Here is a 25022-nt window from a genome sequence, read left to right as displayed (position 1 = left end):
TGTTTTCTGACCATAAAGCTGTAAAACTAGAAAGAAACCGCAAGAAAAATCTGGAAAGAGCACAAATACAGGATAGTTAAATAACATGCTGCTAAAGAATGAGTGGGTCAACTGAGAAATCAAAGAAGAAATTTAAAATTACATGGAAACAAATGAAAATGAAAGCACAATGGTCCAAAATCTTTGGGATGCAGCAAAAGCAGTTCTAAGAGGGAAGTTTATAGCAATATAAGACTATCTCAAGAAGCAAGAAAAACCTGACACCTAAAGGAGCTAGAAGAAGAACAACAAACAAAACCAAAAACTAGCAGAAGAAAGGAAATGATAAAAATTAGAGCAGAAATAAATTATTATAGAAACTAAAAAAACAAAACAACAACAACAATAGAAGAGATGGATGAAATCAGGAGCTGGTTCTTTTAAAAATTTAACAAATTTGATAAACCTCTAGCCAGATTCATGAAGAAAATAAGAGAAAGGACTCAAATAAATGAGAGAGGAGAAATAACAACCAACACCACAGAAATGCAAACAGTTATAAAAGAATATTATGAAAAATTATAAGCCAAGTTCAACAACCTAGAAGAAATGGATAAACTCCTAGAAACATATAAATTACCAAAACTAAAGCAGGAAGCAATAGAAAATTTGAACAGACTAATAACCAGCAAAGAAATTGAATCTGTAATTAAAAAAAAAAAAAAAAAACTGTCAACAAACAGAAGTCCAGGACCAGATGGCTTCACAGGCAAATTCTTCCAAACATTTAAAGGAGAGTTAGTTAATACCTATTCTTCTCAAACCATTGCAAAAAATAGAAGAGGATGGAAACCTTCCAAATCCATCCTATGAGACCAGCATTATCCTGATACCAAAACCAGATAAAGATAGTACAAAAAAAGGAGAACTACAAGTTAGTATCTCTCATGAGCATAGATGCCAAAATCCTCAACAAAATACTAGTAAACTGAATCCAACAATACATTAGAAAAAATCATTTACCACAAACAAGTGGGATTTATTCCTGGGATTAAAGGGTGGTTCAATATTCACGAATCAATCAATGTGATACATCACATCAAAAAGAGAAAGAAAAACCATATGATTTCCATAGAGGCAGAAAAAGCATTTGACAAAATACAACATCCATTTATGATAAAAAAAAAAAAAACCCTCGGGGCGCCTGGGTGGCGCAGTCGGTTAAGCGTCCGACTTCAGCCAGGTCACGATCTCGCGGTCCGTGAGTTCGAGCCCCATGTCGGGCTCTGGGCTGATGGCTCAGAGCCTGGAGCCTGTTTCCGATTCTGTGTTTCCCTCTCTCTCTGCCCCTCCCCCGTTCATGGTCTGTCTCTCTCTGTCCCAAAAATAAATAAACGTTGAAAAAAAAATTAAAAAAAAAAAAAAAACCCTCAACGAAGTAGGTTTACAGGAAACATACCTTAATTAATAAAGGCCATATATGAAAGAAAAAAAAAAACACAGCTAACATCATCCTAAGTGGAGAATTCTGAGAGCTTTTTCCCTAAGGTCAGGAACAAGACGTGATGTCTACTCTACCACCTTTACTCAGCATAGTACTAGAAGTCCTAGTCATAGCAATCAGACAACAAAAAGAAATAAAAGGCATCCAAACAATAAAGGAAGAAGTCAAACGTCCACTATTTTCACATAACATGATAATCTATATAGAAAACTCTAAAGACTCCACCAAAGAACTACCAGAACTGAGAAATGAGTTCAGTAAGGTTGCAAGATACAAAATCAACATACAGGTATCTGTTGTATTTCTGCACACTAATAATGAAGCAGCAGAAAGAGAAATTAAGATAACAATCCCACTTACAACTGTGCCAAAAGTAATAAAGTACCTAGAAATATACTTAAAGAGGTGAAATATCTATACTCTGAAAACTATAAAATACTGATAAAAGAAATTGAAGATGACGTGAAGAAATGGGAAGACATTCCATGCTCGTGGATTGGAAGAACAAATATTGTTAAAATGTCCCTAGTACGTAAAGCAACCTACAAATTTAATGCAATTCCTATCAAAATACCAACAGCATTTTTCACAGAACTGAACCAAACAATGCTAAAATTTGTATGGAACCACAAAAGACCCCATATAGCCAAAGAAATCTTGGGAAAGAAAAACAAAACTGGAGGTATAGCAATTCCAGATTTTAAGTTATTACAAAGTTTTTGTAATCAAAACAGTGTGGGACTGGCACAAAAACAGACACATAGATCAATGGAACAGAATAGAGAGCCCAGAAATAAACCCATGATTATATGATTAAATAATCTGTGACAAAGGAGGCAAAAACATGCAAAAAGTCTTTTCAACAAATGGTGCTGGGAAAACTAGACAGCTACATGCCAAAACTGGACCCCTTTCTTACACCACACACATAAAAAATTCAAAATGGATTAAAGATCTAAATGTGAGACCTGAAACCATAAAAATTCTAGAAGAGAGCACAAGTAGTAATTTCTGTGACATTGGCCATAGCAACATTTTTCTAGATATGTCTCTTAAGGCAAAGGAAATAAAAGCAAAAATAATCTATTGGGAGTACATAAAATAAAACCTTCTGCATAGAAAAGGAAACAATCAACAAAACTAAAGGACAACCTACTAAATGAGAGAAGATATTTGCAAATGACATATTCAATAAAGCGTATGTAGGGAACGGATAAAACTTAACACCCAAAAACCAAATAATCCAATTAAAAAATAGGCAGAAGACAAGAACAGACCTTTTTCCAAAGAAGACGTCCAGTGGCCAAGATAAACATGAAAAATGCTGAACATCACTCATCATCAGGGAAATGCAAATCAAAACAAATTATCACCTCCCACCTGTCAGAATGGCTAACATCAACAACACAAGAAACAACAGGTGTTGGCAAGGATGTGGAGAAAAAGGAACCCTTGTGCACTGTTGGTGGGAATGCAAATTGAATGCAAATTGGTACAGCCTCTGTTGGAAACAGTATGGGGTTTCCTCAAAAAGGTAAAAATGAAACTACCCTACTATCCAGTAATTGCACTACTAATACAAAAACATTAATTCGAAGGGATACATGCACCCCTATGTTTAGAGCAGCGTTATTTGCAATAGCCAAATCATGGGAGCAGTCCAAGTGTCTATCAATAGGTGAATGGATAAAGGAGATGTGATGTATATACAATGAAATATTATTCAGCCATAAAAAGAATGAAATCTTCCATTTGCAACAGCATGAATGGAATTAGGGAGTATAATGCTAAGCAAAATAAGTCAGAGAAAGAAAATACCATATGATTTCACTCACATGTGGAATTTAAGAAGCAAAACAAATGAGCAAAGTAAGAAAAAAGAGAAAGAGAGAAACCAAGAAACAGACCCTTAACTATTAAGAACAAACTGATGGTTACCAGAGGGGATATGAGTGGGTGAAATGGGGGATGGGGATTAAGGAGGGCACTTATCACCATGTCATCAACCAGTGGATGCCGTATGGAAGTGTTGAACCACTCTATTACGCACCTGAAACTAATATAACACTATGTTAACTGTACTGGAATTAAAAATGAAAACTTAGTTAAAAAAATACATGTAAAACACTCCAATTTTTTAAAAATTATAAATAGAAGTGCCATACAATCCAGTAATTCCACTTCTGAGTACTTACATGAAGAAAATGGAAATGCTAATTCAGAAAGATATGCACCCTTATGATTACTGCAGCATTACTTACAATAACCAAGATATGGAAGCAACCAAACTGTCTATCAATAGATGAATGGATAAAGAAGATGTGGTTTTATATATACATATATACATACACAGACATACATGTATGGTACACACACACACATTGAAATATTGCTCAGCCATAAAAAAAAAAAAAAACAGGGAAGGACCTAGAGAGTATTACGCTAAGGGAAGTAAGTCAGAGAGAGGCCAATAACATATGGTTCCACCTACATGTGGAATCTGAAAAACATAACAAATGAACAAACAACAAGAGAGAAACACATAAATATAGGGAACAAACTGCTGTTTGCCTAAGGGGAAGGGACAGAGGGATGGGCAAAATGGGTGAAGTGGATTAAAAGGTATAAACTTGCAGCTATAAAATAGGTCACGGGGATGAAAATTACAGTATAGACAGTGTAATCAGTAATGTTGTAATATGATTACCATGGTGAGGATTTAATAATGTGTATAATTATAAGGACTCCTGGGTGGCTGTGTCGGTTAGGCATCGGACTTCGGTCAGGTAGTGATTTCGAGATTCGTGGGTTTGAGCCCCGCATCAGGCTCCGTGCTGACAACTCAAGAGTCTAGAGCCTGCTTCAGATGCTGTGTCTCCCTCTCCCTCTGCCCCTTCTCCGCTCACCCTCTGTTTCTCTCTCTATGAATAAACATTTAAAAATTTTAAAACTTAATGCGTGTAATTGTTGAATCACTCTGTTACATGTCCGAAACTAATTTAATGTTATGTCAACTACACTTCAATTTAAAATTTTAAAAAATTGTTTTTAAATGCAAAAGAAAAAATTACAGCAACCCAATTTGGGGAGGACTGCTAATGGTCCAGAGCTTTAGGAGTGAACGTCAGGTCACCCCACCAGACCGTGACCGGCTAAGGTGCTTGCTGACGGTCAACAAAATATGGAACGGACAGTAGAAGAAGGGAGTTAGAAATACCAGCTGTGATCACATGACCAGTCATAGAAACGATGCCGGTCATTGTTGAATGTCTTCCTTATTTTGATACGCGTGTGTTTGTGTATGTATTACCAAATATTTTTCTTTCTTCTTCTCTTTTCCCTTTATCAGCTAACATAAGATACAATAATAATAGTTAACTTTATATACCACAGTATTTAAGTTAGAGAGGATCAAAGCAGAGGAGGAAACATGTGTGACCCTGTTGTTGTCTTTATTTGGAGATTAAGGAGATGTGCACGAATGCCAGGTTGACAAAGGACAGACTGTAAGGGTCAATTTTGTGTGTTGGCTTGACTAGGCTACCATCCCAGTTATTTGAACATTAATCTAGATATTTCTGTGAAGGTATTTTGTGGATGTAATTAAAGTCCATGATGAGTGACTTTAAGGAAGGAGGATTAGGCTTGATCATTTAGATGTGTCTGATTGGCTCAGCTGAAAAGTGCTAAGAACAGAGTTGAGGCTTCTCTGAGGAAGAACAAAGTCTGCCCAGGGATAGAGGTTCAGGTCTTGCTGAGAGTTCCAGCCTGCTCTTCCTGCCGGCCTGCCCTGTGGATTTCAGATCTCCCTGGAAAGCAGACTCCAGTGGAGATAAGAATGCAAAGGGGCGCCTGGGTGGCTCCGTCGGTTAAGCCTCTGACTCTTGATTTTGGTTCAGGTCAGGATCTCACGGTCCTGGGACAGAGCCCCACAAGGAGCCCCTCCCCGGGCACGAAGGGCAGAACCTCGTTGAGATTCTCTCCCTCTCTCTCCCTCTCTGCCCTTCCCTACTCAAGCTCATGTGCGCTCTCTCTATCTCTCTCTCTCTCTCAAAAAACAAAAACAAAAAAACAGGACTGCAGAAATTGTGAGGGGTGCTGATGGACATAACGCCTGTTAAGAAGGACAAGGAGCAACAGTGAGTGGAACGCGTGAGTCCACCAGGCCGGGCAGTAGGGCTCCACCTCTCCGCAAAGTCGGTCAGTGAAGAGAGTGTGGACAGTAGGAGAGGATAGTAGTAGTAGGTGCTGGCTGGTGAGTGTTTGCGAAACATTAAAACAAATCATGCAAAAGGAAGAAGTGCCATAGAAGAGTTAGGTAAGTTTAGGATGATGCAGCAAGTTTCCGCACACTGACTCCTGTTCTCCTTTAGAGCATAATTTTCAACAGGAATGGGATTGGTTCTTGAGCATCAGAAAACCTTATTCCTTTTATGCATAAGGCAGATGCATGTAAAGTACGCGAACACATACATGATGTATCGTGGCATTAAAATTTCACGTGGTATTGGGTTTCAGGGGTGATGAGGAAAAAAGTGTCTGAAAAGGCTCTTTAGGGAGCGGTAATGCAAAAAGGGTGGAGAAACACTGCGTTAGCAGGACTTCTTAAATACTGCCCTTGTGTGTGGGTTTTTTAAAAATCATGGAAATAGCATTGTTGCATTTCCCTACTACAAGAATAATACATTCCCGCTGTAAAAATGAACATAAAAAAAGATGAAAGCTTGCTACACATCCTACCACCCGGAAATAACTACTATTGCACGTTTAGGGCTGCGTGTGGGTGGACGTGTGCACGTGTGGACAGGCACACACACTTCTTTCCTATAGATATTTTTACTTCTACTAAGATGAAATTGCACAATACGTACTATTTTGTGCATGTTTTTTCCTCATAATATTGCAGTTGGCTTTCTATGCGGCAAAGATAAATGGAGAGCATAATTTTTTTTATTTTTTATTTTTTCTAATGTTTGTTATTTATTCTTGAGAGAGTTAGAGAGACAGAGCATGAGCGGGGGAGGGGCAGAGAGAGAGGGAAACAGAATACGAAGCAGGCTCTGGGCTCCGAGCCGTCAGCACAGAGCCTGGACACTAAACATTGCTGTGCTGAACATCCTGGACTTGTTTTATTATGGTTTGAAGATCAATTCCTGAGAGAGGAATAGTCTATACACTTTCTCTGAAGCAATGAGATATGTTGCCAAGCTTTATGTTCACATCAATAAGTACATTTCCACCATCATACTGATGCCTTCATAGTATTCCATTGCATAGGAATATCTTCATTTTTTAAATCAATACGATATTTAAGAGACAGGCGGTTTCTTCGCGATGCTGTAAAAACATCCTGGACTTGCCTAATTATTTTCGCAGGCAGAATCCCTGAGAGGAATTATTGGACCAAGAGTAAACAATTAAAAAAAAACCACACACACAACTTTTTTAATGTCTTTGAAATGCTGTTCCAATTTTATCGTCCCTTTGAAGGCAATTAACCAGTTGTGAATCACAGCATTTCTGGCCTCAGAGCCTGTGACTGCAGGTCTCACAGGATCACCTTCTGGATGTACCTGAAGGACCCCACATCCTTCGTGTACTGCTTTCCTGAAGATCATAAGGAAAGGCACAGATTTCTTCCCCTGTCAGTGCCTGAGGTCCTTCCCTACAGTTTAGAAGAGCTTGTCTCTAAAAAGCAGCTTTTGAAAGACAAAGTATGGGGAAATTTTCACACGGGCTTCCTGGTCTGCTGTTAACTTTGGTTTATTTTGTTTTCGTTTTTAGCTTTGGACCTGCCAGGATGACACTCTTGCATTATACGTTTCCTATTGACACAGGATTTGGGAAATTATTTCTGGCCGCCGTCCTTAATCCTGCGCCCAGAGTACTCACTTGCTTATTTCTGCTTCTGTTTAACAGTGAAGTCATCAGGGGCAGGATACCTAATAAATGAGCCTCCAGAGTCTTTATAAAATCATAGCGGTCTTCCCGTTATCCAGAAAGGCATGGAAAACTGTGGCTAGTCACCTGTTTCTATTGTGGAAACTAATGCTAGGTTGTTTGTTTTTTAGCTAGATTTTTTTTTTTTTTTTTGTAGATTTCTAAACCTCCTTTCCCTCTATTTCCTGCTTCTCACGCAGAGCTAACCTGAGGCTGTGAGCCCTGGACCAGAGGTAGGAGTGGGTGGTCTTGGTATAGAGGATCTGTCACAGAAGCTATATTGGAGGAATCACGTGGGGGAGGAAAACAACCCAGTACTCAGAAACATCTCTGCTTTTCCGAGTCACCAGCCTAAAGTCGTCTCTCATCTTCTCGAAATCTCTTTTTTTTTAAAGCCCGATGCAGGGCTCCATCACACGAATGTGAAATCATGACGTGAGCTGAAATAAAAAATAGGACACTTAACTGACTGAGCCACCTAGGCGCCCCTCAGGTATTCATTCTCTTTTTTTATTATTATTTAAATTGAAATTCATTGGGGCGCCTGGGTGGTGCAGTCGGTTAAGCGTCCGACTTCAGCCAGGTCACGATCTCGCAGTCCGGGAGTTTGAGCCCCGCGTCGGGCTCTGGGCTGATGGCTCAGAGCCTGGAGCCTGTTTCCGATTCTGTGTCTCCCTCTCTCTCTGCCCCTCCCCCGTTCATGGTCTGTCTCTCTCTGTCCCAAAAATAAATAAACGTTGAAAAAAAAAATTAAAAAAAAAAAAAAGAAAAGAAAAGAAATTCATTAACATACAGCGTAGCCAAATTTTGGAAAGAGCCCAAATGTCCAACAACTGATGAAAGGATAAAGAGTGGTACCTATATACTGTGGAACACTACTCAGCAATGAAAAAGAATGAAATCTTGCCATTTGCAACAACACGGATGGCATTAGAGGGTATTATGCTAAGTGAAATAAGTAAGTCAGAGAAAGATAGCTATCATAGGATTTCACTCGTATGTGGGATTTGAGGAACACAACAGATGAACATAGGGGAAGGGAAGGAAAAAGATTAAAACAGGGAGGCAAACCATAAGAGATTCTTAGATACGGATATTCTTAGTCGGAATCAGACATGGTGGTCTCCCTGTGATGGTCAGTCACCCACAGACAGAAGGTGCTGATTTACTTAGTTCTAGAGTTTTCTGGGTGTCTTCTTCAGGGGACTGGTGTTTCTAATCCTCAGTGGCCCGAGTTTAGAGTCATCTAAATGAGCACCTGAATCCACTCTAAAAGTCACAGGCTCCATGGAAGTCAAAGGAAATTCGAAACATTGAGGAGTTTCCTGTCAATAATGGCGTGTGTTTAGAGCGTTCGGGTTGCAAAGTGCTTTGTTTTCATACAATCACACATCAGCATTCAACAATCCTGTTAAGTAGTTATTAGCATCCCATTTTTCAGAAATGAGAAAATGGAGTCTGAAAGAGGAAGTAACTTGGCAAAAGTCATGCAAAAGTCATGTAAAAGTCATGCAATCTCTGTCTCCAGTTCTCCCAAGAAGGGAGAAATTCTTGCAGTTGTAGAAAATCCTAACTGTTGTGATTACTTTTTTGGAAAATAATTCCCAATGTGCTAACTGGTTGAGCTTTGGTTACTATTTTGATTTGGTTAGGGGAGGTTTAATTTTTTTTTTAATGTTTATTTATTTTCGAGAGACAGAGACAGAGCATGAGTGGGGGAGGAACGGAGAGAGGGGGAGACACAGAATCCAAAACAGGCTCCAGTTTCTGAGCTGTCAGCACAGAGCCTGACAGGGGGCTCGAACCCACAAACCATGAGATCATGACCTGAGCCAAAGTCAGATGCTTAACCGACTGAGCCACCCGGGTGTCCTGGTTCGGGGAAGTGTAAACTTACATTTCTTGTCTCGATTTTATTTACTTGATTATTTGAATTACTGCAATCTTGAAAACGTGCCTAAACATTCTCCTTCCTACATTGTTTTCATTATGTTAACATAACTCAGTGTGTATCGTCTTTATTCCTGTGCCTAAATTTAGCTCCTTGTTATCCAGCCATAGAAAACTGGATGTTCTTTTTTCCTCTTAAATGGTCCCAGTTCCTATAGATTCTCTCCAGCTGACCTGCATCTTTCTGCATCTCTGGCACAGCAATAAAAAAAAAAAATGTATCATGGATTAAAGTGTATGAAATGAAATTAAAATCTCATTCTGTCCTTTTTTCCTCTGCAGGTTTTCCTCCAGCCCCTTTCTCTTTATAATTGCCCCCCCCCCACACACACACACCCCTTCAGCTTGCAGGACCTCAGCACAAAAGGTTACTTTAGAGACGACAAAATTGTAGGAAAAATTTTGTTTTTGGCCCTCATCCTGAACTTAATCCTACTTTTAACATTGACCAATGGAGCATGAGGAGTTTCTCTAGGGTTGACTCGTCCTAAGCTGGACCCTGGAGTGTGTTGTGGGGCTCTGTCTGCAACAGAAACTCAGCCACGAGGACTCCCTTGTCTTTCCCAGGGACAGATGGTGCGCTCAGTGGGGGAGGAACCGAGCAGATGTGAGCAGCTATCTTCAGGTTGTGGGGGAGAGGCCCAGGCCTGTGCTCCAGGAAAGCAGAAAACCATCCATTTTCAAATCTCAGCCTCCTCGCATGGAGTATCGAGCCACATTTCAAACACTCTGTGATGCGTGGAGTTCTAGAGAGCCGTGGCAAGGGCGGTTCCCTCCTTCATGCTTGTCCCATCCATCATTAACTTTGGGAGAGTCTCTATTGGGGAGAAGGACCTTGGGTCTTTGTAAAATCATGCAGAAACCCTCCACTTCATACCAAGTTTTTTTTAAGGTACTTAAAAGTAGTGTTGGGGTGCCTGGGTGGCTCAGTCTTTTGTGTCCGACTTTGGATCAGGTCATGATCTCACAGTTCTTGAGTTCAAGCCCCATATCAGGCTCTGTGCTGACAGCTCAGCTTCGGATGCTGTCTCCCTCTCTCTACCCCTCCCCCGCTTGCGCTCGCGCTCTCTCTCTCTCTCTCTCTCAAAAATAAATAAACATTTTAAAAAAATTAAAAAGTACTGTTAAAGTCTTTGGAGTGGCATCCATTTTCTTTTTGGTTTCTTAATGAGTTATCTTCAATTCCCATTCAGGAGGAGGAAGACCTTTCTTCCTAGTTCTCCCTCCACCTTCTTCTCTCCCTCTGCTCAGCCCTTACTCCCTCCTCATAACCTCCTTCTCCACTTTTTTTTGGTCTTCAAAGCTTTCTGGCATGTATTGTCACCAAAAAGTGTTTTGGTGCCCCTACCTACAAATCCCAGCTAACCATAAACTTCACCAATGTACGTGATCAACTCTGTGCATAACTGATGAGCAGTTTCGAATCCCCTGCCCCTCCCCCCATGCATGGGCTGGAGCCCCACCGGGGATTACATTCGTGACTTTACTTTTCTCCGATGCCAAACACGCAGTCCTCGCTATGAGTCTCCCATTTTTCTCATGTTCCTGATTAGCTCTTCCTTCCCCTGCAATAGAAGCTTTGGAGGCAGGAAAAACAGCAGCTTCCTGTTCCGCCTGAACTGTTTATTACATTTAATTAACTCCTCTATGGTGATTTCTGTTTTTATTGGCCAGGAGACCATTCATATTTGAAAACTTTGTTTTTGACAATGGCTGAACTCTATTTACCAAATAAGATCTGGCTCTCGTGACTCACTCACAAAAAAAGACTACTACTACCTTTCAGTTAGCCAGAAGGCACTCACGGGTGTGGTGTGGTGGATTATGAATACTTGGGCGTGAAAGACATTTCAGTTCCCCCTATGGAAGTGAAAAGACAGATCTGTCACTGTCCGTGTCTGTGATGCATATGCAGAGCAAATGATAGCAGGCAGGTTAAGTTTCAAAACAGTAAGAATTTAGGATCTAGGGGCGCCCAGGTGGCTCAGCCGGTTAAGCGTCCGACTTCGACTCAGGTCATGATCTCACGGTTCATGGGTTCGAGCCCCTCATCGGGCTCTGTGCTGACAGCTCAGAGCCTGGAGCCTGCTTCTGATTCTGTGTCTCCCTGTCTCTCTGTCCTTCCCCTGCTCACGCTGTCTCTCTCTGTCTCTCAAAAGTAAATAAATGTAAAAAAAATTTTTTTTCTAATTTTTTTTTTAAGAATTTAGGATCTAATAATGCATGAAGGACTATCGTGCTTTTGGGGACCGTCTTTGCTTGGTATGAAGTAAGATTGAAGGAAGTGATTGGCCGGCATGTCCAGAGTTTCTGGTCTCGCTGCTTTATGTCTCCCCTATGTTTATCCACCTAGGAAATACCCCCAAAGTATCTTCCTGAAAGAATCTAGTCTTCCAGGAAGTTTTTCTCCACTGTGAAAACAGCCACAGTCAGTGGGCGTTGGGAGGTTAGGTAAATGCCACTTTATCCTGCAGGCAGCATTTGGAACCAGCAAACTGTGGGCACCCGCTATCTCTGATCTCCATCTGCATCGGCCAAATTCTTTTGATTATAAGTACAGAAAGCCCAATTCAAGATGGCTAAAGGAAAAAGAAAAGTTTATTCACTTAACAAATGAAGGTCCCAGGGAGGCTAGCTTCACATCCTGGCTGGATTCAGGAGTGCATCTCGCTGTCTCCATGTCTTAGTTTTCTGCTTTGCTGTTTTGGATCCATTCTTGGGTCCTTACCTCATGGTGGCAAGATGGCTGCCAGAGGTTGCTTGCTTTTATCCCTTCTGCTCATTAATTCCAGTTGGAAAAGCCCACCTCTCTCTCTCTCTCTCTCTCTCTCTCTCTCCCTCTCTCGAGTTTCAAATATTTTAAAAATTCTGGAATTGGGTCTTAGATGACGGGGTCACGCTCCCAGCTCTGAAGTGTGGCTGGCAAGGGAAGCTTCCATGCTGACTGGCCAGGCCTGGATCCCATGCCCACCCTTGAGGCCAGCCCTGACTCACCTGGACTGAAAGGAGAGGAAGGGCGGGTCCTTTAGGAAAGTGTTGGCTCCATCCGTTACCAAGTGAAGGGAGACCAGATGCCTCACACAGACAAAACCGTGAACATGCGCTATGCCCAAGTCACATGTGCAGCCGCCTCTGTGAGACAGAAGTCGAATAGTTGGCTCCACCACATGCAGCTGTGTTCTAGAACTTCTGAGACAGATTTGAAGTTCAACTCACCCAGTTAAGGTATCTCCCACCCACTCCGCTGGGTGGGCACACCCAGGTTTTCGTTTGTAACTCATACATAACTTCTCACCTGCCGGTATTATTTCTGGTCCTTGTGCACCCAAATCCGGCATTCTCCTGACAACTTATATCTCTGCTGAGTGGCTTCAGTCAAAAACCTGTTTAACCCTTCGTGGGTCCAGGATCACCACCTCTCCCAGGCTTTCAGATCTTTTGAAGGCTTTTAAAAAGCTGGACTGTCATTTTATGTGGTGTGTTGGTGTGAGTGTTTGGGGACAAAAATTGATAGAAATGACTTTGAAGTTCCCAGTTGGATACACTGTAGGCATCACATTCAAGATTCTGTCAGCTCTGAGTACTTGCCTGGACTTCATCTAGTTTCCAGGACACTGAGAAAATGCAACAAATGCTCTGTTCTCTCCCTTGGATCCTAGTGTTAATTTGCAAAACACATTGTGCAATGATATTTATAAAAGAACCAGTTCCAGATTATGTTCCACGCTTTGTGGCCTTGTTAAGAAGGAGCTAATCATCATATTTTGACAACTTAGTTATTTTTAAAACTGTGAACTGGTACGTAACTTAACATTAAAGACTCCAGATTGTGGGGCGGGTGTCTGTCTCCGTCCTGACTTTCTCGGCAGGTGTTCAGCCCCTTGCTACTGTCCCTTATCCTTACCTGGGACTCTCCCGATATAAGACAGGCCAGGGACTTCCGATTTCCACCTTCCTCAAGGAGACCTTGGTCTCGGTGGACGAGGCCTCAGCTCCCTTTGTTCCTGGCATCCATGAGTCTTACAGCGTCCTCAGGCCAGCAGAAGGGGTTGCAACCAAGATGCTGGGGCACCTGCGTGACTGTCATGGGAGGCACAGCAGTTAAAACTGTCTCCATTTCATCTGAAGAGTCAGAGCCCGTAGCAGCCGAGAGAGACCCAACAGCACCTCACAGGGTGGGTGTGAGGGGAAGCCAGCCAGCTCTGGCCAAGAACCTTGTAATCTTCAGAATCAGCCTGCTTCTGCGGCGGAGTAAAGGCCACCACACGTCCAGACAGCTGCTAATGCGAGCCAGGCTCTGTCTCTGTCCCATATTTCCTTGGATCCACAGCCTAGGAGAGGTGGAGCTATTTTCACCCCCATTTTACAGACAAGCAAACTAAGGCAAGGAATGACGAGCTCACTCACCAAGGGCCACGCAGCTGGGGGTCCAAGCCCCATGAGCCTGGAGTCAGCGCTCAGACACTTCCCCACTATACTATCTGCAGGCGCTTGCAGAGGCTTTTTTTTTTTTAATATGAAATTCATTGTCAAATTGGTTTCCATATAACACCCAGTGCTCATCCCAACAGGTGCCCTCCTCATTGCCCATCACTCCCTTTCCCCTCCCTCCCACCCCCCCATTAACCTTCAGTTTCTTCTCAGTTTTTAAGAGTCTCTCATGGTTTGCCTCCCTCCCTCTCTAACTTTTTTTCCCCTTCCCCTCCCCCATGGTCTTCTGTTAAGTTTCTCAGGATCCACATAAGAGTGAAAATATATGGTATCTGTCTTTCTCTGTATGACTTATTTCACTTAGCATAACACTCTCCAGTTCCATCCACGTGGCTATGAAAGGCCAGATTTCATTATTTCTCATTGCCAAATAGTATTCCATTGTATATATAAACCACAACTTCTTTATCCATTCATCAGCTGATGGACATTTAGGCTCTTTCCACAATTTGGACTTGTAGAGGTGTTATTATGCAGGGGAAGATACCAAAGTGCTCCCCGACAGGGCTTGCGGCCGATGAAGCAAATGTTTAGTGAGGCATGGATTTCAGAGCCATCGAAGGGAAAGACTCTAGGTTGTGGTTTTATTTTTCTCTCTGTTTGATGCTTTTGTAAGCTTGGGAATCTTTCTGCTACTGTTGGATGCTTTCCCCCCGGGGTTCCCAGGAGTCAAATGTCAGTGTGTCCAGAGTGAGGGTCTGGGCCTCTTCTGTGTGACTTGTTCCCCATCCCTTCCTGCTTTCAAAGACTCCTGCCTCCTGATTAAATCTCTCTAGGCTCCCGCTTTCCATCATCCCTTGCCAGGATGCACCATTCTTCTCAGGGGAATACACCCAGGGTCACTACTCATAGATCTGCTAACACCCTCACCCCAGGTAAGGGCAGATTTGGGGGAGGAGGGGCTGAGCAGATGGAGGGGGTGGGGGACAATGCCTAAGTCTTGCAAGGCGATGACTCAAGAAATATACATTTGAAAAGAAAATACTTTTATTTAGACAAAAATGTCACTGTTGTATAACACCTTTCTTTAGAAGTAGGTGAAAGAATAATTTTTGAATCATATGTGCACCCAAATCTAGTATTCCACGTAACAACTTACATCCTCTGAATTATTTCCCCTCAATCGAATCTATGTACACCTTCCAGTAGGTGGGTCAATGGCATTGTTGAAAGTCAACAGCAAGGCAATGTTGGGATCTTGAGGGAGCCAGTAAGATGTCGACAAGGAGGTTCCTTCAAAGAACTGGTACCTTGGGAAGAAAAGATGTTGCTGTGGAAAATATATCACAGATTTTGAGGTGTTCTGTTTTGAGTCTAAGTGACTGAGGATGCCCTCTTTTGAGGAGGAGATTCTGGAGAATTATTGCACGCATAAAACTTTATCCTAAATGCTGGTGTCACAACTCAAGAATAACGTACTCTCAGAGGTCAAAAGTTTCCACAAATATTCCCAGAAAGCCCTGCCAGATGGTACAGTTTTGGCTGTTGTAGACAGACTGCGTGCATTTTGGGCAACGCAGACCCAGCTCGCTTTATTATACATGCTGTAACTTGTATGTATAAGGCCGTTGTTTCCCACATCTGGTAACATGTAATTACAATAACTCCACAAAGTAGCTAATGATTGGAGTGAAACTTACTTGCCAGAGAGCACTCAAGAGGTGTGAACAGGATGGGCAAATGTCCCGCAACAGGAAGGCTCAAGTTCAGCTTAGGGTCTGAGCTATGAAGTGGGATCTCTAAAGAATAGTCATGAGAGGGACGTTCAGGAAAGTGAGAGGGGGTAAGACTGGAGAGGGCCTTGAGTTGCCTTCTTAAACTTTTGGCTCATGGCAAAGATTCAACAAATACTTGCTAATTCATTAATCAATCCAATGAATCTACTTTGTGCCAAACATTTTTCCTAGCTGCCGGGAATATGGCAGGAAGCTAGATAATAGCCCTGTTCTCATGGAGCTTATATTTTAGTAAGAGGACGGTAACAGTCAGATAGCTGAATAACTACATTAATATAAAGATCACGTTAAAAAAAAGGGGAGGGGCGCCTGGGTGGCTCAGTCGGTTGAGCATCCGACTTCGGCTTAGGTCATGATCTCACAGCTCATGAGTTCAAGCCCCGCATCAGGCTCTGTGCTGACAGCTCAGAGCCTGGAGCCTGCTTCGGATTCTGTGTCTCCCTCTCTCTCTGCCCCTAACCCACTCGTATTCTGTCTCTGTCTCTCTCAAAAATAAATAAACATTAAAAAAAATCATGTTAAATAGTGATAGGCATTAGGTAAAATGGTAGGCAATAACTTGAGAGAAGAGGGATACTTTGGATAATGTGGTCAGACGGCTCTTCGAGGAGGTAACATGACCAAGCTGGTGCTCTGAAGGAACATCAAACATAGAATTTTTTCTACACATAAGAGTCCACTGGGTGCCACTCGTCCTCTGTGAGGTTCTGTCCAATCAAACCCTCAATGCTAGGACTGGAGGCAACTTCCCTTGGACCTTCCTCACCCCTGCAAAGATAGCCAGTCTTACCCAGCCTAGCCCCTCATCCTGCTATAAATTTCTACTCTTATTTGTAAAACAGAGATTTCTTTTTCTACACTTGAGCCCTTACTAATGGAGCCTCTAACCTATGTTCAGAAAAAACAAAAGGAGAATGGTTATGAAAATTTTAAATTTATTTCTTATTTCCAAATCAGTAGAAGACCCATAGTTCCCAAGCATATTAGTGTTCTCCAAGAAATAGAACCAACAGGGTAAGCGTGGATATAGAGAGATTTCTTATGAGGGACTGGCTCACACGGTTATGGATGGGAAGTTTCCATGATCTGCCGTCTACGAGCTGATTACCCAGGAAAGCTGGTGAGGCCCAAACCTAAAGGCCCAGGAATTGGGAGCACTGATGTCTGAGGTCAGAAGAAGATGGATGTTCCAGCTCAGAGAGAGCAAATTCACCCTTCCTCTACTATTTTGTTCTATTCCAGTCATCAGAGGATCTGGTGATGCCTGCCCACATTGGGAAAGGTCATCTGCTTTATTCCGTTCACCAGTTCAATGGTGCTAATCTCTTAGGAGACGCCTTCACAGACACACCCACAGATGTTTCTCAGTGTTCCCTGAAAAGGAACTAGATGGAGAAGGACCTCCAAACCCTGAAGGAGCCACAGGACCAAAGAAAAAGGCCAAAAAGTCCAGCTTAACAAGAAATGGCTTATCAGGGGGACTTACAGACAAGCGTGTCTCTGGCAGCTACAAGTGAGTAGATCTTGGCAACACCACCTGCCTGGTAAGATCTGCTTTCATAGCCCTAAAGGCCGGGGGGCCTCCTGGGAAACCGCCTAAGAGAATTTTTCGGAACAGACATGTCTTGGGGCGCCTGGGTGGCTCAGTCAGTTGAGCATCTGGCTCCTGATCTCAGCTCAGGTCACGATCTTGCGGTTCATGGGATCAAGCCCCGCATCAGGCTCCGTGCTGAGCCTGGAGCCTACTGGAGATTCTCTCTCTTTCTCCCTCTGCCCTCTGCTCGTGCTCTCTCTCTCTCTAAAATGAAAAACAAAAAAAAAAATTTTTTTTTAAAGAATAGGTATGTCTCATTGTCGTATCTCCAGGGCAAAGCAAGGACATCACTGTGTGCTCAAACAAAATTGAGAATTGTGGCTCAAGAAAGTTTCGGGTCACAGGACGGTCCTCATGGCAGATTTGTCCCAGATGGCATCAGTCTAGCTCCTACTATCTGCGCATCCCTCAGCCCAGTCAAGCTGACATGGAAAATTAATCATCACGCGGAGAACTACATCTGCCTGCGTTGAGAACTTCTCTCTGTCCACTCCTTTACTCTTGGAAATAAATATTCCTGTAGCAAAAGCCTCTGAATATTCCTTCCAACAGCCGAGACCTATTGATATGACCTGGACTCCTTTTATCACAATGGGGCATGCAAAGTGGAACAGTGCTACAGGGGCTCTGGAATGAACACTCCCAGGGATTCGCTCGCGTAGGCTAACGTACTTTTGCAAACTTCTCACCAGACGTGCACTCACTGGATTAGTCCTTTAATAAGATACCTCTGCTGGCTGAGAGCCTGGCTGAGAGGAAGGAGATTGTAAGGGGAAAGAAAGAAGGAGATTGTAAGATTGAAAGAAAAATCTTGTTGGAAAGTCACATGGATTAATATATGGGTGCTAAGCCCCCCAAAAAGGGCAAAGTAGGGGGCACCTGGGTGGCTCAGTCAGTTAAGCATCCAACTGTGGCTCAGCTCATGACTTCAAGTTTCCTGAGTTCAAGCTTCTCACTGAAAGTGCAGAGCCTTCTTGGGATTCTCTCTCTCTCCCTCCCTCTCTCTGCTCCTCCCTCACTGGAGCTCCCCCTCTCTACCCCCCCCCCCCCACTCAAAATAATAAACTTAACAAAAAAGAACTAGATTTTTGGGGCACCTGAGTGGCTCAGTCAGTTAAGCGTCTGCCAGACTCGGTTTTGGTTCACATCATGATCTCACAGTTTGTGGGTTTGAGCCCCCCCCAATCGGGCTCTGTGCTGATGTTTTGGAGCCTGCTTAGGATTCTCTGTCTCCCCCTCTCTCTCTCTGCCCCTTCCCTGTTTGCACACTCTCTCGATCTCAAAATAAACAAATAAAGAAATAAAATTAAATAAATAGATAGATAGATAGATAGATAGATAGATAGATAGATAAATAAATAAATAAATAAATAAATAAATAAATAAATAAATAAATAAATAAGAGGGCGAAGTAGGAGTGCTGGGGTTAAGTGGAACCTATCAATTCCTTCTCAGTAACTTTTTCGCCTTTTTCTTTTTCAAATGAATGGCCAACGGGCTCTGAAAAAAATGCCAAGCGCGTGCAGCTTCCACCAATGGCTACATTGTATCCAACTTTAATACAAGCATCAGCAAACAGAAGTAGGAATGTCCATGGCACCCTTCCTGGTCTGCACACACCGCATGATCAGCGTGTGGTTCGTATGCGGCTTCTTCCTCCGGGCGGATGTATGGGGCCCAGGGGAGAAAGAGAAGGTAGGGTGAAGCAAACTCAGACAATTCAAATTCCACCGCATGGGCACCAACATCAGGAAAAATTTCAATAGAACAAATCATCCTGGGCTGAGAAACCTTGACACAGAGCCTCTGAAATCAAGGTCTCTGGAAAATTCAGACAGGAAAAGTTCTGTACATAGCATCACTGCTTTTGGCAGGGGACTGGAAAATTGAAATCAAATGCCGCAGTCAGGCAACTTCGAAGCAATTTCAAATAAGTACAGTCGTAATTCATCTTCAGTCAAACAATGTGCGATTTTAATAAGAGCAACAGGAAAAGTTCTGGAAGGAAAGAGCACTTCTAATTTCCATTGTCCTATAAACACTCCCTCTCAAGCAGTGATTTCCCCCCCACAGTTATGAAATGGGAATCTGATTATTGGAAAATGAGAAAAGGTGAACCATATTCTTCTATTCCAGTAGAGAAGAAGCATGATTATTTAACTCTTACATAATTCTGGGCAGAGGCTATGTAAGCATGCTTATTTAGGTGACTTAGCAGAATTTGTGCTTCTTAGCCTCCTACCCCAGTAACCGAAAACATCCACCTAATAGGGGAATGTTCTGGGGGGCCCAGGTCTCTTCTTGGGTTTGAGACAGGCTTGCAGGGTGCACCGTGCAAAAATATTTGACTTCTTTGTGTTTCACAAAATGGATCGGGGGTGGTATTTCTAAAACTATTTATGCAAGCCTCAGCATTGCTATAAAGGTACATAAACTTCCTCTAAAGTGCTATGTCATCCACAGAAATTTTGTTACACAATAATAACAACCATTATACCCGGGCATCTACAGTGGTGAACGTGACCCAAATTTGATTTGACTAACCATTTAGTGTTCACTAAGACTTCTCCCACTCTTAAAGTTCAACTCTATACTAGGATCACCAGTGTTTTAAGGGAACAATAAAGCTTAAAAATTAAATGGTACAGAACAGGTTTTTTTTTTAACTTTTTATTTGGGGATAATTATAACTCACAAGAAAATATAAAAATACTACAGAGAGGTCCAGTTACAACCTGCACCCAACTCCCCCCAGCAACCCTATTGTAACATGTAACTAAAGTACATTACCCAACCAGGAGACTGACAGTGGCATTATATTATTCACTGGGTGTTATTAACCAGGTGCAGAAATAACTGGGATTAGACTAGGTTTTTGGGGCTAGGTTTTGGACACAGCAAGAGAAGAGGCAACTTGAATCGTTTGCATGAAACTTACTCTTGGAGGTAACGTTCTTATAGGGAATTTGAGTTTGCTGTCATTTAGAGCTGGATACTTTGGGCAAATTACTTGTCACTGAGTTTCAGTTTGTTCATCTATAATTTGGGTCCTAATGCTATCCAAGTAAGTTGTTACGAGTGAGAGTGGGATATATTAGGAACCCCCCAAAATAATAGCTTCCTTTATTCTTTCATGAGACTTCAGCTTCCGAGAATTTTTTTGGAGTCCCAGGTGGTCTATCAACCTGGTTAATGTGCTTTGTTTCTTTCTTTTTTGCTCAGGCTGGTCCTGTCTCTTAGAGCCAACATCCCCAACATCCCTGACCAAGGTATATCCTTAGGATATTTGAACTGGGAAGTTTCAACTCTAAGATGGGGCTTACTGCTTAGAAGCAGCCCCCTACCCAAGAAAGCGACTTACAAACTTCAAGACTGCCATGCTTCATGAAGCCATCCTCCATCCAGCCACCTAGCTAGTCTGGACCCTGTGCTCCCGTAGGCTGGTGACTAAGCTGGAATCGAGGGCTGAGCTGAACTGTCATTGCATTCGCTTCTCTCCTCTGGCTCTGAGGGTTAGGACCCTGGAACAACCCTAAGGCTTTGACGCTGGAAGTCAGAAGGCGGAGGGATCAGGCAGTCCTTAATTGTAGGTTTTCCTTCTGCCTCCCTGACTACCTGCCACCCTGTGCAGGTGCACAATTTGCACTAATTGTAGCATTGGTCCTGAGGGTGACAATAAAACCCATATGGGCTCCTCCACCTCCTGATTTTTATTGTGTCTCACAGTGATTTGCCTATCATAAGCCAACTGGGCAAATGCCATCCTTCATTCTCTTTTTGGTACACTGCCTGCCATGCTTTAATGCCCAATTAATAAAATCACAGAAATAACCCTCCTCTGGCCTGGTGTTCTGGAGGCAGCACTGGGCAGACAGTGAGACTGCTGTGGATTTCCTTAGAGCCTGGGTGCCACACAGAGGTCCCAGGGTCACTGTGGTGCTGGTTGGGAGATGGGGCAGTCAGGGGGCACATGTGGGGTGTGTGGAGGAAGGCATATAGACGGAAGAAGGGAAATTGGGGTGGGGGTGGAGGGGTGTGACTAGGATTAAAGGAAGCCTGAGGATTTTGTGAAGAGCTTTTAGCCTTCGGGCCAGACTATTTTTCGGGCCAGACTCTCAGCCTTAGCTCTGCCACTGACCAGCTGTGCACTTTGGACAAATTCCTTAACCCTCCTTAGCCTCCATTTTCTCATCTGTAAATGGGGATAACACTACCCCTTAGATCATGTATCCCGAAGACAAAACAAAAGTAATAAAACTACCCACGCCCTCAATACACGGAAATGTAAATTCCCTCCCGACCCTAACCTTCTAAAACTAGCCCAGCACCATTCTACCTGGAGCCCTTCGTCCGTCAACACTGCGGCACAGAGGGCCTGCTTCAGTTCATACAGGCGTCGAGATTCTGTCTCCGCTGAGTTTTAACACTGGGCGTCAAGTCCACCTTGGGGAACATACGTGGACCGGGACCTGAGTAGCTGCAGGTGGCGTTATACCGAGGAAACCGAGGCAGGCCACGCCCCGAGACCCAGATGCCACCCTCGGACCGTCGGTTAACAGGTGCGAAGGCCTCAGCTTCGAAAAACAGGTGTTTTTTTTTTTCTTCTTCTTCTTCTTCTTCTTCTTCAAAGCAGCGGGGAACGTGGGGTGCTGGGGCTCTCCCGGGGCCAAAGGTTTCGCTCGCGGCCCTCGGGGAGGCTCGAGGGCGCGCGGGCGGAGGCAAGGGGGCGTCGCGGCGCCGGCGGGAGCGGGGCTCGTGGGCGCGCGGCCCCCTCCCCGCGCGGCGCCGCGGCCGCCAGGTGGCACCACGGCGGGGCCCGGGCGCCGCCCCGCGGGCGGGGCGCGGGGCAGGGCACGAAGGGGTTAAAGAGTTGGCGGAGCCGCCGCCGCGGCTCTTCGGGGAAACCCACCGGGGCGCGCGGAGGAGGGAGCGGCCGTGGGCTGCGGAGCCCGGCGCCGCGCCGGGCGGGGGCGCGGCCAATCGGGCGGCGGGCCCGGCGCGCGCGGAGCCAGGCGACATGGAGGGAGGCGCGGCGCCCGGCCGCCCCTGACGCGCCGCTCCGTCCCGGTGGTCGGCGAGCCCGAGCCGCCCGGGGCCCCGCGGCGCGGAGATGAGCAGGTCCGCGGCGCTCCTCTTCTGCCTGCTGGGCTGCAACGTCTGGAAGGCGGGGACCAAGACGCTGCGGGAGCCCGGCGCCGGAGCCCAAGGTCGGTGCGCGGCGGCGGGGCCCGGGAGGCGCGAGGGCCGGCGGCCGGTGGGCTTTTGTGTCGGCCGCGGGCCTGCCGCAGCGGCGGCGGCGGGCGGGGAGGCTCTCGGGCCGCATTGTGTCGGCGGCCGCCGGAGCCCCGGCCGCAGCTTCGGCCGCCGGGCCTGCGGCGCCCCCCCCCCCCCCCGCTCCCGAGGGGGCGGCGCCGCCCGGGGCCGCCGAGGCGCCCCCGGCAGAGGCTCCTTGCGGGGTCCGCGGCCGAGGCCGGAGGCGGTGCGGGCGGCACCAGCTGTTGCTGCTTCGGGGGGCTCGTCTGCATGCCTCCGAGGGTCCTTCCCTTTATGCCGTGGCGCGGACACGAGGCTCCATCCTCCCCTTCGCCCCGGCCAGAGCGGCCGCCCCGGGGTCGCCGCCGCCCTCTCTTCCCCCCCTCCCGGCCCCCCTCTGCCCTCTCGGGGCTCGGGTCCTGGAAGCCGGAACGCGAAGGCTGACCTCGGCCCTTTTGTTGTGGCGTGTTGGTGGGGGGGGGGGGGGGGTGGCCGCTGCCTCTCGGGTGCCCCCGGCGCCCTGGGACCCGAGGTCCGCGGCCGCTGGCCGCCACCAGCCTGCCACAGTTTGGGAAAGTTTGGGGGTCTCCTTCTCCTCCCCGTCCGACGTCTTTTCCAGGCCTTAAGGGATTTGCTCAGCGGCCCAAGAATCATCCCCAAAAGGGGAGACAGAACTGGGAGGCCTTAATCATTAAAGAAAAAAAAAAAAAAATCATTTCTAGGTCTGTATGTCGCCAGCTCGTGCCTTTTGTCTCATCTTTGGCCTCTGCAAATCTGCTTTCCAGAGCTGGGAGTAATGTGGCCGCCTCTGAGAATGGCCACAAGCCTGTCTTTTGTTTTTAAAATAAGACTTTATTTGGAGGGGATCCCGAAGCTTCCTTTGCACGCGTGTGAGGGGACAAAATTGAGTGCTTCTCTGCTGCCTGCCTTTTCACAAGGGTGAGTGAGGCCGCCGCAAATGAGCATCAGCACCCACACCGGATCCAGTGCCCGGCCTCCCCCCCGGGCCTCTCTGGGCTCCCGAGAGGGTTTCCCTGCAGCGGTGTAGACCCCCACCCCACCCCCACCCTCCGCCCACCGACTCCATGCCCCTGTCCTCTCCTGGCAGAAAGGTGTGTGTCCTGTAAGGTCTGCCCAGTGGATGCAATGAAGGAGGAGCGCCTCATCCCCGCGCACACCGTCCTCTAGCACAGACCGTGCCTTCCTCCCTCTTCCTCATGCTAATAACCTCCTTCCCTTGTAACAAATACTCAGAGCTTGGATTGCCTGGGAGCAGAGAGCCGTGGGTGGGCTTCCGCCCGTGATGTTATGACAGGCAAGGAAGGTTCTACCGTAGTGGTCTGGGTTTAGTTTGTTACCTTCATGTTGTACCAAAGGTTTTCACATCAGGCTCTTGCTGTATCATTTGCTGGCATCTCTTTCCTGCTTTGCTTTTTTCTGTAGCTATGATATAATAGAACCGTTATGAACTGTGTGTAAATTTAGTAATGTATATTGTGGAAAGGGGGACATTGACAAGGTACAAAAAGACCCATATGTCTCTTCAGTAGGAAATGAATGTTTAGAACATTAGATCATCGGTGTAGAATTGTAGTCTCTTTCATTAATATTCTACTGCTTCTTTGAATCAGCTATTTTAATGAATATTATATTTGTGTTTCAACGAGGCCATTAATTCCAAAGAATGGGTTGAGTGTTTTTGCATTTGAAATAGGAATATATGGAAATATTAAGTTCATGTGCTTATAAAATAGGGGAAGACAGGGCCTCGGTTGAAAAAAAAAAAAAGTCATGAACAAAACCTACTGCTGCAATTGGGTGAGGACCACACTAGACAGAGATTGGGTAACCAAACTCCCAGAAATGGAATATTCTATGAAGTGGGTGAAGAATGATCAACCAATGAGGATATTGATACCATGGTTTGAAGTGTCTTAGTCTATGGGATGGTTTGAATGGAGGATTAAGTGCCTTGGAATGCCCCCCATCCCCCTGCCCCCCTGCACCACAATTAGTGCCATTAAGTAGAATGGCTTTTTAAAGTGTTGAGCCCAGGAGCTCTACCAGAAGTCAGGGCCTCACTATCACCTAGGTTTTGAGCTAGGACCGTTTTTAGGAGAGTGGATGGTTGCTCCTTTGACATTGGAAAGTAACCTTACCCCCACTGATTTCTTTGAACCCAGTCTTGTCACTCGGCTTGTAACATAGTTATTATTTTTTTTTTAACGTTTATTGTTGAGGAAGAGAGAGGACCAATGAGGGGGTAGGCAGAGAAAGAGGGAGACACAGAATCTGAAGCAGGCTCCAGGCTCTGAGCTGTCAGCACAGAGCCTGACGCAGGGCTCAAACTGACAAACAGTGAGATCAAACTCACGAACCCCAAGATCACAACCTGAGCCGAAGTTGGACTGCCAACCGACTGAGCCAGTCAGGCGCCCCTGTAACATAGTTTTTAAATTCACCTCTTCTCTATCTCCTGGATCTCATGCACAGTGAAGAAAAATGCTACATCTGATTTCACTGTGCATTCCCACCACAGGTTGTAGATTGTTTTGAATTTAGTTGGTGCTCAGGT

The 25022-nt window shown here is 45.0% G+C and overlaps 1 protein-coding gene across 2 annotated transcripts in view; it reads left to right on the top strand.

The window, feature by feature from the left end:
• Positions 1-22116: 22116 nt before the first annotated feature.
• Positions 22117-25022, top strand: part of FAM171A1 (family with sequence similarity 171 member A1) — a 135665-nt gene continuing 132759 nt past the window's right edge. The window contains exon 1 of one of the 2 annotated variants that reach the window (XM_023256398.2): positions 22117-22401. In XM_023256398.2, coding sequence (XP_023112166.1) covers positions 22305-22401 — 97 coding nt within the window. In that variant the 5' untranslated portion in view covers positions 22117-22304. The remainder of the gene's footprint in view (positions 22402-25022) is intronic. The other variant, XM_023256397.2, reaches the window with a different exon arrangement.

This window comes from Felis catus, chromosome B4 (genome assembly GCF_018350175.1).
Source record: "Felis catus isolate Fca126 chromosome B4, F.catus_Fca126_mat1.0, whole genome shotgun sequence".
NCBI classification, from domain to species: Eukaryota; Metazoa; Chordata; class Mammalia; order Carnivora; family Felidae; genus Felis; species Felis catus.
This window is presented reverse-complemented; position numbering and strand designations above follow the sequence as displayed.